Source organism: Akebia trifoliata, chromosome 8, assembly GCF_017979445.1.
Source record: "Akebia trifoliata isolate Shusen 1 chromosome 8, ASM1797944v1, whole genome shotgun sequence".
Classification (NCBI taxonomy): domain Eukaryota; kingdom Viridiplantae; phylum Streptophyta; class Magnoliopsida; order Ranunculales; family Lardizabalaceae; genus Akebia; species Akebia trifoliata.
Genome location: NC_141382.1, coordinates 6,814,835 through 6,828,880, shown reverse-complemented (window position 1 = coordinate 6,828,880; position 14,046 = coordinate 6,814,835). Strand labels below are relative to the sequence as shown.

Here is a 14,046-nt window from a genome sequence, read left to right as displayed (position 1 = left end):
TCATTGAATCAGATGCAAAATCTGGCCGACTTTTACGTATTATATCTTGTATATTTTCCCCTAAAATAGTAAATGGATAAATTAATATTTTATTGACTCACCAAGTTTATGAGTCACTGAATTGACTAGACTCGATGGGCATCTAAGACAAATTCTCAAAATTTTAAAATTGATTAAGAGTCCTTTGAAGAATTAAAAAGTAAGAATAGAAGAATGTGTAACAATGGTGTTCTCAACCTCTAAACAAAGGAAAATTGATTTATTATTTTCTTAAAAGAAAACCTTGAATCCACAAGAAAAAATATACAAACAATTCTCTAAAACCGTTATTAATAAATAATCAAAATGAATCAAAATGCTCCCTTTCATCGGTTTAAATAGACTTTTAGACCCATTATAATTGGGTTTTGGTTCAAGACATTGACCAACTTTCCACACCGACGGGAACCAAACATAATTTGGTTCCATGTTGCTTCCACACATATAACCCTTGTTAGCAATTTGGAAAACGGTAAATATTTGATACGTGAAAATTTTGAGTTTTATTTAATTTTGGGATGCAAAAATTTGGCTAAACATTTGTTAAATGGGAAGGGAAATACGTGGGATATACTTTATACACATACATCAAAAATTCCGTAACAAATAATTATGTGAGCTCTGACTCTCGATTCTACATGGCATGCATATAATAAAATAGATCTACAAGATAATTAATTCCTCCTCCACTTAGGTAATTTAGTAAACAATTAAAATGATTTAATTATCAATCTAAACATCTAATAAAAGATTTATAATATTTTAATAAAATTCATAATCATATAATTCTTTGAGAAAATTTGAACAATCAGAAATATCTAAACTTAATTAAAAAATTTACAACTTAGATCTCAAGCAATCATAAGAAAAAATCAAGACATTATAAACTAAAAAAAAAATCCAAGAAAATAAATGAACATTCCTTGAGAGAGAGAGGGAGAGAGAGGGAGAGAGAGAGAGATAGAGAGATGTCTCTTCCTACTATTAAGAGAGAAAAATATAAAAGAAGAATTAATAAAATAAAAGAAAAATTCTAAATAGTTGTATAGATCAATTCGATTTCGATTATTCTCTATGGACTTGCAAAGATCAATTCGACTTCATATATTTCATTGGTTTTAAATCTGATTTTCTAATTTCTTTTGATCGGTTTGCTAAAGAGAGACCTATTTGAATGGGCTATTGGAGAGTGGATATGATGGAGAGATTGAGAAGTCATTGATCAATGGAGGAAATTGAAACTTCATTAATAACTTAAGTTATTGTAATTTTTTTTTCGAATATTATGATATTCATAAAAAAAATTCATTTGATTTAATTTTTTTTTTTTTTTTCATTAAAATATATGAATTTTTTGAATGATTCAATTATTTGGAAGAATAATATTTTTATTGAAAAAACCAAAAATTTGCAAACAAAATGATAGATTGCTTAAAAGGTACATGAGCCATCCAAAAATAATTTTATTGTGTTAGATTCCATATTGATTGAGATAATGGAGGTCCAATTATTAACTATTGGATTGGATCTGGATACAATGGAAATGGACTTGATCCATTTGACTCAAGCATGATCAATGATTGTCAGGGTATGAGGTATGACTCATGTGGGGTCAACTTAGTCAGGGATTTAATAAATGTGAGAAGAAAGTGAGGGTAGCTGAGTCATCTCTTACCTTTAGGTCGTTTGTTAAGGAGAATCAAATATTATTATTTCTAAAAAAGAACAAAATGTCAATCAAAATGTAAATGATGACGGCTTCTATCAAATTCAAGTGTCCTTGTAGCTCACATTGACCAATAGCTCAAAAGGGAATTTCATAAATCTTAAGACCTTTTTTGGTAATTTCCTCTCACAAATTATTATCTGAAGTTGTTCAAGAGAACTGGGCCTAAATATATGGACCTTTTTTTGTACCCAGTTTTGTAACACCACACTCTTCTTGGGCGCAAAAGATCATGAAATCGATTAATTTTCTTTTCTAATATAATTAGAAAAAAACCCATTGAGAATTAATGGTGGATTTGTTTTCGTTGTAATTTATTTATTAGGACATTAATGAGATGGTTAAAAGTAAATGTATTTTAATGAAATTAAAATTTAAAGAGAATGTGGAGTCTTTGTTTTTAGGAAAATGTTGAAGTAACATTGACATTGACATCGTTTCACACATTGATGATGTGGATGTGTGCACAAAATAATAGATATATACTTTTCATTGAGATATAAGAGAGAAGCATCTATGATTCTGTGCACACCAATGTGTGAAACGATGTCAATTTCAATGTGTTATTCCAGTACGATTTTCTTTTTCTTTTTCTTTTTAAAAAAAATTTCTCTTTACATAAATGGCCTTTTAAAAAAAAAAATAAAAAAATTCCTATTACTTCAAAATCTCAATTAAAAACAAAGATTCCATAACCTAATTTTTTTTTTCTATTAAAAGTTCTATTTGCTTGAAGAATTCATCTTTGGTATCAACTATCAAGTGATGAATTACTTGTTTTCTTTCTCATTAAAAAATAATTGTCTTTCTTATTGGGTACTTGATAGATACCCCATGGATATTTGTAGGGTTGGATTTGATCTCAAGTGTTTCGTACTTAGAATCAAAATTGATGTTTTATTTAGGTTTCATTATGAGAATATGTGGAACCAAATCGAAAATGATCCATTGACTCCCCTACTACAATCATCTTTTCCTATCAAGAATTGTGATGATTATGGTTCAGTGGAAAATTCTAGTTTTGATTGAAACAGGAATGAAATATTGAATGTTTGGAACATTTTGTAGTATTTCGAAATATCTCAAACATGTTTTGATTGAGACCATTTTGATTTTTTTCTTCATCAAAATTTTTGAGCCAAATCCAACAATCTCCACCTTATATTGAAACTCGTGGATGCACTCCATTAACGACCTTCATCAAACATATTTCTCGTATAATTTTCTTTAAACATATTCGCCATATTACCATCACCTTTTGTTCTTTGCAAGTTCCCTAGATGGGAGAAGTTTGGACTAAGAGCAACTCCAACGCAAATAGGTATATCTGTGAGGTATCTCTGCTAGACATTTTATTGTGGAGAGTCTTTTTACCTATTCAACAAGAGGTCTTCACTCCAATTGTACTAGTAAAAATTACTCCCACAAATTCAACTATAATAAGATATATCACAATTGCCATAATTTTTTTTTACCGTCAACAGGTGTGTGTATATATATATATATAGAGAGAGAGAGAGAGAGAGAGAGAGAGGGAGAGAGAGAGAGAGAATTTTTTTTTTTCCCCTCTCGCACTTTCTCTCTTTCTCCGAAATTTTTTGAAGTAGAGACGAAGAGCCCGAGTGCGTTGGAGCTCTAGCTCTAGCTTTATATAATGACATTTAAGAGAGGATATAGAGCAAAAGCCCAAGTACGTTGGAGTTGCTATAAAGGGATTGAATGCGATTTCGTCATTCATTGTGGGTTGGATTTGAATGATGTTCAAATGGATCCATTTGAAATCCACTTCAACAAGTATGATGAAACAAAAAAAAAAAAAAAGAGTAAAATAAATCAATGTCTTTTATATGTCATTGTGATCATCAACCAAAGAGGATATGGTTTTAGGGCATCTTATTATAACCCCTTTAAAAGGAGAAAATCCATCCTCTAACAAATTTGGAGATCTACTATTGGCACCCCAAATTTTACTTATTTCACCATAATTTCTTAAATCATTTATCACACCCCAATTAAAAGATTAAAACACTCTTCAAACATTACAAAGGATTAGCTCAAATTATAATTCTCAACATTATAACACTCAGTCAAACAACTAAAGTTGTTTACAATTATGATTAGACCTATAAAATCCTAAGCTCAAAAAATATAAATCTAGCAAAAAATAACGAGAGAGCTCCTATTGGCACCCCAACTTTTACTTATTCTCAACCATTCACTTATTTTCTTTATTTTTAATTGGAGTGTAATAGGGAAAAGTTGGGGTGCCAACAGCACCTCTCTAAATTTGAAGGATCAATCACAAGCATGCATGCATACCAAAAAATACCCAAACTATATTTTTTAAAGTTTAAGTCAACTCAAGAAAATGGATGATGTAATTAGTGGTGTAAATGGGTCGGGCCTGGAATGGACTTTTGTTAAGTATTTTAGCGGGCCTAGCCCAACCCAACCATATCATAAAATTGAAGTTCAGATCTATGGGGAAAATGTCAAACCCACACCCCTTGTTTTAAAGACGGTCCAGGTTAGTGGGCCAAAGGCCTAATTAACAAAAGAAACCTTCATGTGTTGCCACGTGTACGCCTGTCCTTCTTTGATAAACCGCCCTTACAGTCTCTAAACCATAAAAGCAGAGCAAAAAATACCCGAGCCGAAGCACAGTTGGTATGGAAGATGAAACAGACATGAAGGACGACAAGAGTAGCTCTTCCTCGTCCAACGATTTCAATCCATGTGCCATCTGTCTTGGACCCATAAAGCAAGATTCATACTTGGATCGATGTTTCCGTAAGTTCTTCTTTCTCACAATAATATATTTTTCTTTTATTTTCTGCATTTATTGCAAGAATCCATCAGTTTTATAATTACCAACCAATTTTACTTCATGGGTTCCTTTTGAATCTTTGGTTATTAAGACCCATTGACTCAAAAATTGGATTTATTTTATGAATCTTTATAATCCGTATGTGTTGCATGGAGGATTCTAAGAGGGGAGAAGTACCCCTGTCAGACACGTATCTGATTCCATCCTCCAATTTCCTTTCTGTTTCATTTAATTGGAATTTATAGTAGATTATGGGTTCTTCCTTTTCCAATTGGATTTTGTTTTTTTATGACAAATTTAGGCTTAGATATACATTTTCTATTGTATGTAGGTTTATTATCAATCTAATTCTTATATATCTAAGGGGTTTTTTTTTTCTTTTTTTTGAGTGGGGCTAATGCATATGAAGCCACATGTCAAACTTGACCAGTTACAATTCAGGCAAATATTTTCAAATAATTGCAGTTACAAAATAGAGAATTAATTATAAGAAAAAACCTGATGATATTGAAATTCAAAAGAGTATTGATGATCAAGAGATATTTAAGGTGACAAGTGGAAAGAAACTTTTGAGTTAGATATAGCTAAACTATTATGTTATCTGTAATTAGTAACATTGGTTCCTTAAGCTGTTTCTGTAGTTCACCCTTTGCATTTAACTTCAATTTTCAGATAAGTTCTGCTACGGTTGTATTGCTCACTGGGCCAAATTCGTTGCTAGCCAGCATTCTCAACCACTTTCATCTTTGAAGTGTCCTCTTTGCAAGGTTGGTTACTAGTCCTAACTTATTTTGCTCGTAAACATAATTCTTATGTCGTTAACAATGCAACCCAAGTCATTTTTCATTGTGAAGCCTTTTCTGTCGTGCTTATGGATCACACTTTGGTGATGAATGAATGGATGGTTGGATGGAGGTGTAGGAACCAGGAGGAGAAATAATGTTGTGTAAATGTTTTGTATTCTATTGGGGGTACGCGGAGTTGCGAGGGTGCATGGTAAATTATGTAATATTTCTTAAGGGATTTCTATTTTTGAGGAGATAGACACGTTTTCTCTACTCCCGTTTTTGTTAGAGGGCTGTAAAACTAGAAAGAAAATAGTAATTGTTCTTGATCTAATCCGGGGATGTAGGCACACTGCCGAACCACGTAAATCCTTGTGTTTTGTGTGTGATTGTTTGTTCTCTTTGCTGCTTACTTATTTCACTAATAAAATTTACGTTAGCTAAATATTTTGAAATCTTGTGTTTTGAGTGTGCATAATTGAAATTATGCGGTAGGGATGTTGAATTACTGATTTGAAAATTTCTATAAAAAAGAACAAGTATAAGATACATCTCAAGAAGTTTCAATTATACCTTGTATCTTATCATGTTTAAATAATTTGTTCTAATTGTAGTAATTCTAGCATTATTGTTCTTCATCTATCAGACTACGGTAGGTTCCCTTCCCTCTGGATGCAGGTTTGTTCCTTCTCTAGAATTAAAATGTGTAAATATTGCCATTAAGAAGAGAAATACCATCATAAGCTTAGGGAAGAGTCCGAGGTTTAACCTTCAAACTTTTCTTTTTGATCTTTTCCTAACTAGCTCCGATATCTGTAAGATCGCATTCACTTGAGGTTCAGACCTCTAGCTCTTATTATTCTCATCCTCCCAATTTCTCTCGCTAAATTGCTTGAACTCTTCTTATGTGCAGAGTGATAATTTTTCTATAATACATGATTGCATTGGGGATTCATTTCAACAGCATTTTGTGAACCAGGACCCTGAAAAGAGGTACATATATGCTGTGTGTGTGTTTTTCTCTTGTCAGTATTGGGGTTTCATTCACTAATCTCATGCTTGGACTTGCAGCCTTTTCTTTTCAAAAGCCCATAAATATAGACTGCAATGCTACTACCGTGAACGAGGTATCGTTCTGGTATTCATTTTGATTTTTCGGTGTCATTTCTAATCTTATTGTTTATTACCTGAATTGGTTTTTTAGAGATATACCCATTGTTGTTGTTGTTGTTATTATTATTTAATTTGTGGTTGTAACAGGTCCCATATATGAGAAATTCAATGTTCTACAGTATTGGAAATTCCGTAGATATCTTCAACCAAATAAATGGCTTCAAAGTTGGTTGAGAAGGGAAATCCAAGCTCTGATTCAGGTAGATTTGGAATCCTTTTTTGCCCTCATTTACATTTTCTTAATCTATACCCAATTTGTTTTGTTCGACAAAGCTCATCAAGATGTAGGAGTTTCGTTAGGGCAACTCAATTTCGTGCTTAGATGGTCGTACATTCATGCATATTTACTTCCTTTTAAGATGTAAAGTTATTTATTTTCCAAAAAAAAAAAAATTAATATAAAAAAAATGTGTATGTCAGATAGATATGACATCTGACGAATTTTAATTTTTCAGTGTAGGAGATATCGAGCTTTGATTAATTAAATGGTGGGTCTCACACCACTTGTATATGTGCAACTCTACTGAAAGATGAAACCTAGATTATGCCATTTTGTACCATATGTTAAAAATTCAATTGGCTTTTAATTGGTTAACTCTGCTTGTTTCCTGCCATTTGTAGGAGGAGGATGTCGACATTATTGTGCATCACATACTTGGTTTGATTGAGTCGTTCCGGAGACTGTAAGTTTCACTGTTTGCTCCGAAAAAAAATCTGAATCCAAGTTTGTCATGACCCAATTGTAAAAAATTTACGTTCTTTTGATGCAGAAGAAGAGAGTATTATCGAATCTAAAATATTTCAATAGATCGGGTTTATAAGCACACCAAGATTTATACTTGTGGTACAATGTTGTTGCAGGAACGAGCGAGAACATTCAAAGAGAACACCTGAACAAAAAAGAGAAGAGTTCAAGACATCGATCTCTGATGCTGCAAAGCCTTTTCTAATAGGAAGAACAGAACACTTTGTGAATGAGTTGGAACTGTTTCTTACTTCAGGTTTAAACATCGAAGCTTACGATGAAGTTTACTTGCAGAGTTTGGTTTTAGTTACTCCTCGTGTTAACTGTAAAGATGCCGAAAATGAAACAACACAAGTTCCATTCTTATATTTTTTCAATGAAGACTCAGATGTTGAGTAAATTTACAAACGTCGAAACATTATTAATATAAATCTGAAGTATCACTTCTCTCATAAGTATTCGATGTAGCTTCTATATTAAGTAATCAAAACCAATCTTGATTAAAGCTGGGGTCTATTGTTCTTCCTTGAGATGCATTAAAGGGAAATCATTTTCCTCGAGTTGTAACACAAATGGTACATGTTCGTTTCCCAAAGAAATCGTTTCTTCAGTAAAACAACCAAGACTGATATATGTAAAAAAAGACCAATGAGGGGATTGATTCATCGAAAGAATTGAGTTCATCCATGATTAAAGGGAAACCAACAAAGCTGCTGACATGATATGGCATCCATGGCTTCAAAGAGCCACAAAATATTACTGAGGGTGATGTGGGAGGGTAGATTGTACCATAAAAATTAGGCTCACAAATAAGTTTTCTTTTTATTTATTGTAGGGGATATGTGGTGAGCCAAAGGAGTAAGCCACGTGACATTTTATCCTCAGTTCAACATTCACAAACTTGTGGACATTATTTAATTACCGTTAATCTCATATACAAATTACTCACTTTGCCCTAAAAGAATTCTACCCTAACTCACCAACCCCAAAAATATTAGGGTGAAAAAGTAATTTTGGTCTTTAATTATTTTCATTTACAAATTTAGTCACAATAAGGTGATATAATCAATGAAATTGAAGATTGAAGATTGTGGATTTTAGTAAGAAATTCGAAAACATAAATGCTATATTCTTCAAAATTTTATAATATTTATCTGAACTCCGTATTATATGATAAAGAAGAAAAATAAAGAGAATTATTATTGGCACTCGAACTTTTACTTATTACAACTCAATTGTAATTTATGGGGTTTGTTAATTTATGCCTTAAGGGCACACTTAAAAGTGCAATAATAGGAGGGTAGTTTTGTAAAAAATGATTTGTTTAAAGGGTATTTTTAATAAAAATTAATATCCAAAGTATATTTGTTGCACTCTAAGGTCTGCCCTTTACAAGACCCATAAAGAAAATAGGCGAATGATTGAGAATAAGTAAAAGTTGGGGTGCCTATAGATTTTTTTGTTTTGTTAGATTCTTATTTTTTGAGTTTAGGATTTTATATGGGTCTTATTATAATTATAAATAACTATTGAAATTATTTGAACGAGTGTCATAATATTTTGTAATGTTCAGATTATAGTTGCGGGACTTGCTTCAAACCATTTTAAAGTTTTGAAGAGTGTTTTAATCTTTAATTGGGGTGTGATAAATAATTTAAGAAATTGGGGTGTAATAAGTAAAATAGGAGTGCCAATATCAGCTCCCAAAATAAACCGTTGGTCTCCTATGACAGTCTCTATTCAGTAAAAATAAATAAAAAATTTGCAGAGATGGCTAATGTCTCAGACTTCGGAGCTTTCATGGAGAAACTCCATTTACTTCCTCCACCTAGTTCTTCTCCTCAAGAACTCCCTCTAAGTGATCTCACTTTTGCAGTCAAAGACATGTAAGTCCCTCTCAATTCAGTTCTAACTACAACTTTCACTATATTTGCTTAATTCTCCTCAAATCTCAAGCTTTGATTAATTGTTGTTTATTATCTGATTTTAATGTATTTTATGACACCCAATTAAATCTTGGTAAATGGGTTTTATTCAATTTAAGTATATTTTATTTGTTTTCTTTCTGATTTTAAAATGGTTCTGAATTTAAACAATGGTGAAGCAGATTTGATGTGGATGGCTATGTTACTGGATTTGGTAATCCGGATTGGGCAAGGACTCATTCGGCTGCGATATCAACAGCTCCAGCAGTTTTGGCTGTCTTGTCGGCTGGTGCCACATGTGTTGGTAAAACTGTCATGGATGAGATGGCCTACAGGTTGGGTTTATGACAAAAAGAAGAATTTAATTTACTTATTTAAGAATAATTCTTGGTAGGATTGATCTTTGCTTCATATAATTCACTTTGAGTTTGAGCGTAATTTAGACTTCTTATAGTTTTTTTCTAGGCTGATATATAGCCCTCATGCGAGCTTTGATGTTGTGGAAACTTGATCACCATTTGATGGACCTTAACCAGTATCTTACACCATCTTATTGAAAAATAATTACTATCTTCCATAGATTTTCTATGGGCTCTTTTCTGAATAGTTCGATGTGTGCATCGTGTATGTTGATATGCCTATGAGTATTGAAGCTATCTAGATTTTTCCTTATATCTAGAGACTTGGAAATTAATCAGGAAAGTAGCATTTTTTCTGCTACCATAGGTTCCAAGTGTCTAAGCTTATCAGGATCATATGCGGAGAAAAGCTCGTTATGAGTCTTTTACTATTGAGAGTATATTTTCTTCCACTCTTGGGTGTTTCATACCCCAGTTAAGCCCCATGACCCTTTATATTCATAGTTCTTCCCCTCTCCAGCAGATCGGTCTTTTGGAGTAGTTGGTTGGTCAACATGGTATCAGAGCGTTGGGTTCATATATGTCATTGGTTCAATTCTTTCCACTCTTATGGGTGAGGGGGAGTATTGAGTGCATATTTTCCTCCACTCATGGGTGTGTCATACCCAAGTTCAGCCCTGTGACCCTCTTATATTCAGAGTTCTTCCCCTCTCCAACAGACCAGTTTTTTAGAGTAGTTGGTTGGTTAACTAACCATCTGATTATTTGCTTGATTTGGATTTGGAATCAAAATTAGGGGCAGTATCCACATATGCCCATCAATGGGATGATGAGGATCACCTTATTTATGTGAATGGTCTGGATTGGTTGCATGTGTACGTAAATGGTTTAAAACTCACTGAGTACCACTTCTTCGATGTTCAAATGTATTGGATTTCCACTTATGATTATTCTACAATGTTAACAACTATTGTGGCAGTATAAATGGAGAAAACATACATTATGGAACTCCGACAAACCCATGTGCTCCAGATCGGGTACCTGGAGGATCTTCTAGTGGATCTGCTGTGGCTGTTGCAGCTAAACTTGTAGATTTCTCCTTAGGTGAGTTTTCCTACAAAGTTACAGTTTTGACCAAATTATCTTTAATGATTAAGAAAAAACATAAATGCTCACATACTTGATTCACCATTTTGTAGTACAATGACAACAAGTTATCATCTAAAATTCATTTTTTAAAGTTCCCATTTGTCTGGTTGGTGCATGCATTCACCAACTCTTTCCACCTTTAAGTTATTGTTCTCGTTAAGACAGGAATACTTGTTGGCGACACCAAACCAAAGAATAATTGAGCTTGCTAATCCAATAAAGACTATCAATCATTGGTACCAGAGAAATGGGTTCAAAACCCCCAACTTCAAGTAACTTATCTTTGTTAAAAATGCTTACCCGGTAGCAACACCAAAAAAATTTAATCACATAAGGATAAAGAAGAAAGTAATAAGGATGAAGTCTGGTCACATATTTCTTATAACTATAACTATATCCCTAAATTGGCTAATATTATATCAGTTTACAAATATGTGAATTTTCTTCCACTTTGGCAAGAACGTTGGATGGGCAGAGGAAACGGAAATAGAATTCATTGTGAATAATAGAGTTAGCATAATCACATGATGAAGTACCTTGGTGAATGAAATATGCATATCTTACGAAAAATCTAAATTATCTGATTCTGTTGTTTTAGTCCAACAATTCCCCTCAAAGGCTGTTCATGTGACGGCTCTTTTTTTACAGGTACTGATACTGGAGGAAGTGTAAGAGTGCCATCATCATATTGTGGAATTTTGGGGTTTCGGCCTTCACATGCTGTTGTTTCTACAACTGGTGTTATTCCTATGGCACAAAGCTTTGATACTGTTGGTAAGAATCAATATGAGTCTCCATACTATTTGATCAAACAAAAAATCAAGCTTTCTTTTGATGTGTGAATTAGGTTGGGTTGAACACTTCAACATCATAATCCTTAAAATTAACTTCTTGTCCGGGCTCCATCCTCATTTTACACTTACTAAAACCTTTTAATTCTGTTATGATTGCTACTCCTATTATATTGTTTGATGTGGAATTGGCCTTCTATTTATGTTTATTCTTAGTCTGGGTTGGACTTCAGAAACGAAATATTGGGGTTGTCATCATAAATCCTGTTTTTCATCCAACTCTATGTTGAGCCTTACTTCAGTCAAGGCATCTGTTTTCATACTTTTCCTACAACATCTACATCATTTTTGGCATTCATCTCACCTTTTTATAGACTTCAATTTAAATCAAAACTAATTGTTAGAGATGGTTTAGTCATATACGAAGAAGAATATAGAAATATCAGTGAGAATGATCCCTTTGGGATCAAAAGGGCCATGAGGGAAGCCAAGATTTTCATGGATGAAGGTATTAGAAAAATAAATTAAGATAATGCCCCGCCCACAATAGAGAGGGATCCTACTATTTGGGATAAGGGGTGAGATGACAACAGCAATGGTGATGACTTGAATCTAAGTGTTTTTGGTGTTGTCTTGGTATTCATGGTTTATATGTCCAAACCATCTCACCAATTTTCCTTTATTTTATTTCATATTGGAGCTATTCCTAATTTTCCCCGATTACACTTGATTTATTTTTCCTAATCTTATCATCTTCCAATCTTATATCTGTTTGTGTGTTATAATAGTTGATGTCCTTAATAATGATATTAAGCTGGTAAAACTCATCCACATTTGTTTTGCAGGATGGTTTTCTAGGGATCCTGTAATTTTGAATCGAGTCGGGCGAGTGCTACTTCAATTACCCGACGTGGAACCTGTGCAACCTAGTCATATTATTATTGCCGACGACTCTTTTCAACTTATAAACATTCCAAGTGACCGAGTGACTCAGGTTCTTATTAAATCTGTCGAGAAGTTGTTTGGGTGTAAGTACTTGATCATGTAGTACTTGAATGTTGTTTCTTACTTATTGATTGATCTTTAATGATGTATTGTTTCATAATTTGTCCACAGCTCAAGTTATTAAGCATGGAAATATTGGGGATTATGTTAGGGACAGTGTTCCAAGTTTGGAACATTTCATGGACAAAAGCAACGAACATCAAGGATACATACCATCCTTGATAGCCCTTTCAAGTGCCATGCGAACTCTTCAAAGGTGTGGACAAATGAACAATGTATGTGAATGCTTAGCAACATTAATCCATAGTTATATATAAACTCCAATAATTTTCGCTTTGAAATCATAGGCATGAATTCAAGTCTAACCATGGCGAATGGGTCACTACAGTCAAACCTAATTTAGGTCCGGGAATATCAGAACGGGTTTGGGAGGCAATCAGGGCATCAGATGAAAACATTGACATTACTCAAATGGTGAAGAATGAACTCCGTACTGCCCTTAATTCTCTTCTTGAGGTACTCTTTCCTTCTCTGTGGTGTTTTTCTCTTCTTTTTTGGGGAAAGAAAGCTTAGCGTTATAAAAAATCAAATATTTACATACATGCATATGTACTTCATCTAGCATTCTCTGAAACAATACAGAAAGATCACTAGAGAAAGATACATTGGCATATAGTTATGAAATCCACCTTGAGTTAGAAAAAAGAAGAAATTTTCATATTCAATGTTTGGTCCTCTTAATTATTAGTCATCCACCGAAATCTTTATTATTTTCGTATGATCAAATTTAGATTTGACCAATTGTATCAATTTGAACTAACCATCTCATCTCACGGTGTACATCTAATAACAGCTCATATATTTCATGTTTTCGCCAATCTCAGTTTTCAATTTTTTGGTAAATGCTTCCTATAAGTAGGATTCTGGGGTCCTTGTGATCCCTACAGTTCCCGGGCCTCCACCAAAACTACTAATGGAAGGAAGTGCACTAGAAACTTTTCGTGTTAGAGCTTTTAGTTTGCTATCTATTGCTGGAGTTTCTGGGTTTTGCCAGGTATTCTCTTTCTTTCCAACAACACAAAGTGATCAATATATCATCCTTTGTTTTATTTAACATTATACATACATACATATAGAATACTATACTTTACTTCTTTTGTATATTGTTCCTAATCACAGGTAAGCATACCACTTGGGATGTATGATAACCTCCCCATATCTGTTTCTCTGTTAGCAAAACATGGTGCAGATGGGTTTCTACTTAATCTTGTTGAGACCCTTTACGGTACGCTTCAAGAACAGGTTGAAGCAGCAGAGAAAATTGGCTAAGTTGGTCTCATTGTACCATTCATGCTAAGGTGTAAGTCCTTTAACACATAAGCTAGATCTTTTTTTCTTTGTTATGTTCTTAAAGTTTATATGTTTTCTAACTGTAAGGAAACCTTGCTTTCAAGAAAGCAAATGAGGTACAATATCTTTAAACATATTTATAATTATATTAACGTGCTTAATTACTCGTTAA

General features: G+C 33.3%; 2 protein-coding genes across 3 annotated transcripts; both read left to right on the top strand.

Moving 5' to 3' along the window:
* The first annotated feature begins 4,390 nt into the window (after nt 1-4,390).
* On the top strand, nt 4,391-7,750 carry LOC147395797 (RING/U-box superfamily protein). 2 transcript variants are annotated; one of them, XM_086450688.1, is made up of 7 exons: nt 4,391-4,555; nt 5,265-5,359; nt 6,291-6,370; nt 6,449-6,504; nt 6,638-6,750; nt 7,172-7,233; nt 7,321-7,437. In XM_086450688.1, exons 1-7 carry the CDS (start codon nt 4,435-4,437, stop codon nt 7,343-7,345), a joined length of 552 nt encoding a protein of 183 aa, XP_086306814.1. In that variant the 5' UTR covers nt 4,391-4,434; the 3' UTR covers nt 7,346-7,437. The 2 variants fall into 2 exon arrangements, with proteins under 2 accessions (XP_086306814.1, XP_086306813.1); XM_086450687.1 differs by having other exon boundaries at nt 4,392-4,555; nt 7,412-7,750.
* A 1,271-nt stretch (nt 7,751-9,021) lies between these two features.
* LOC147395796 (amidase 1-like) lies at nt 9,022-14,046 on the top strand. The gene is made up of 9 exons (XM_086450686.1): nt 9,022-9,181; nt 9,403-9,555; nt 10,559-10,683; nt 11,377-11,502; nt 12,365-12,547; nt 12,636-12,780; nt 12,872-13,040; nt 13,444-13,578; nt 13,704-14,046. Exons 1-9 carry the CDS (start codon nt 9,066-9,068, stop codon nt 13,851-13,853), a joined length of 1,302 nt encoding a protein of 433 aa, XP_086306812.1. The 5' UTR covers nt 9,022-9,065; the 3' UTR covers nt 13,854-14,046.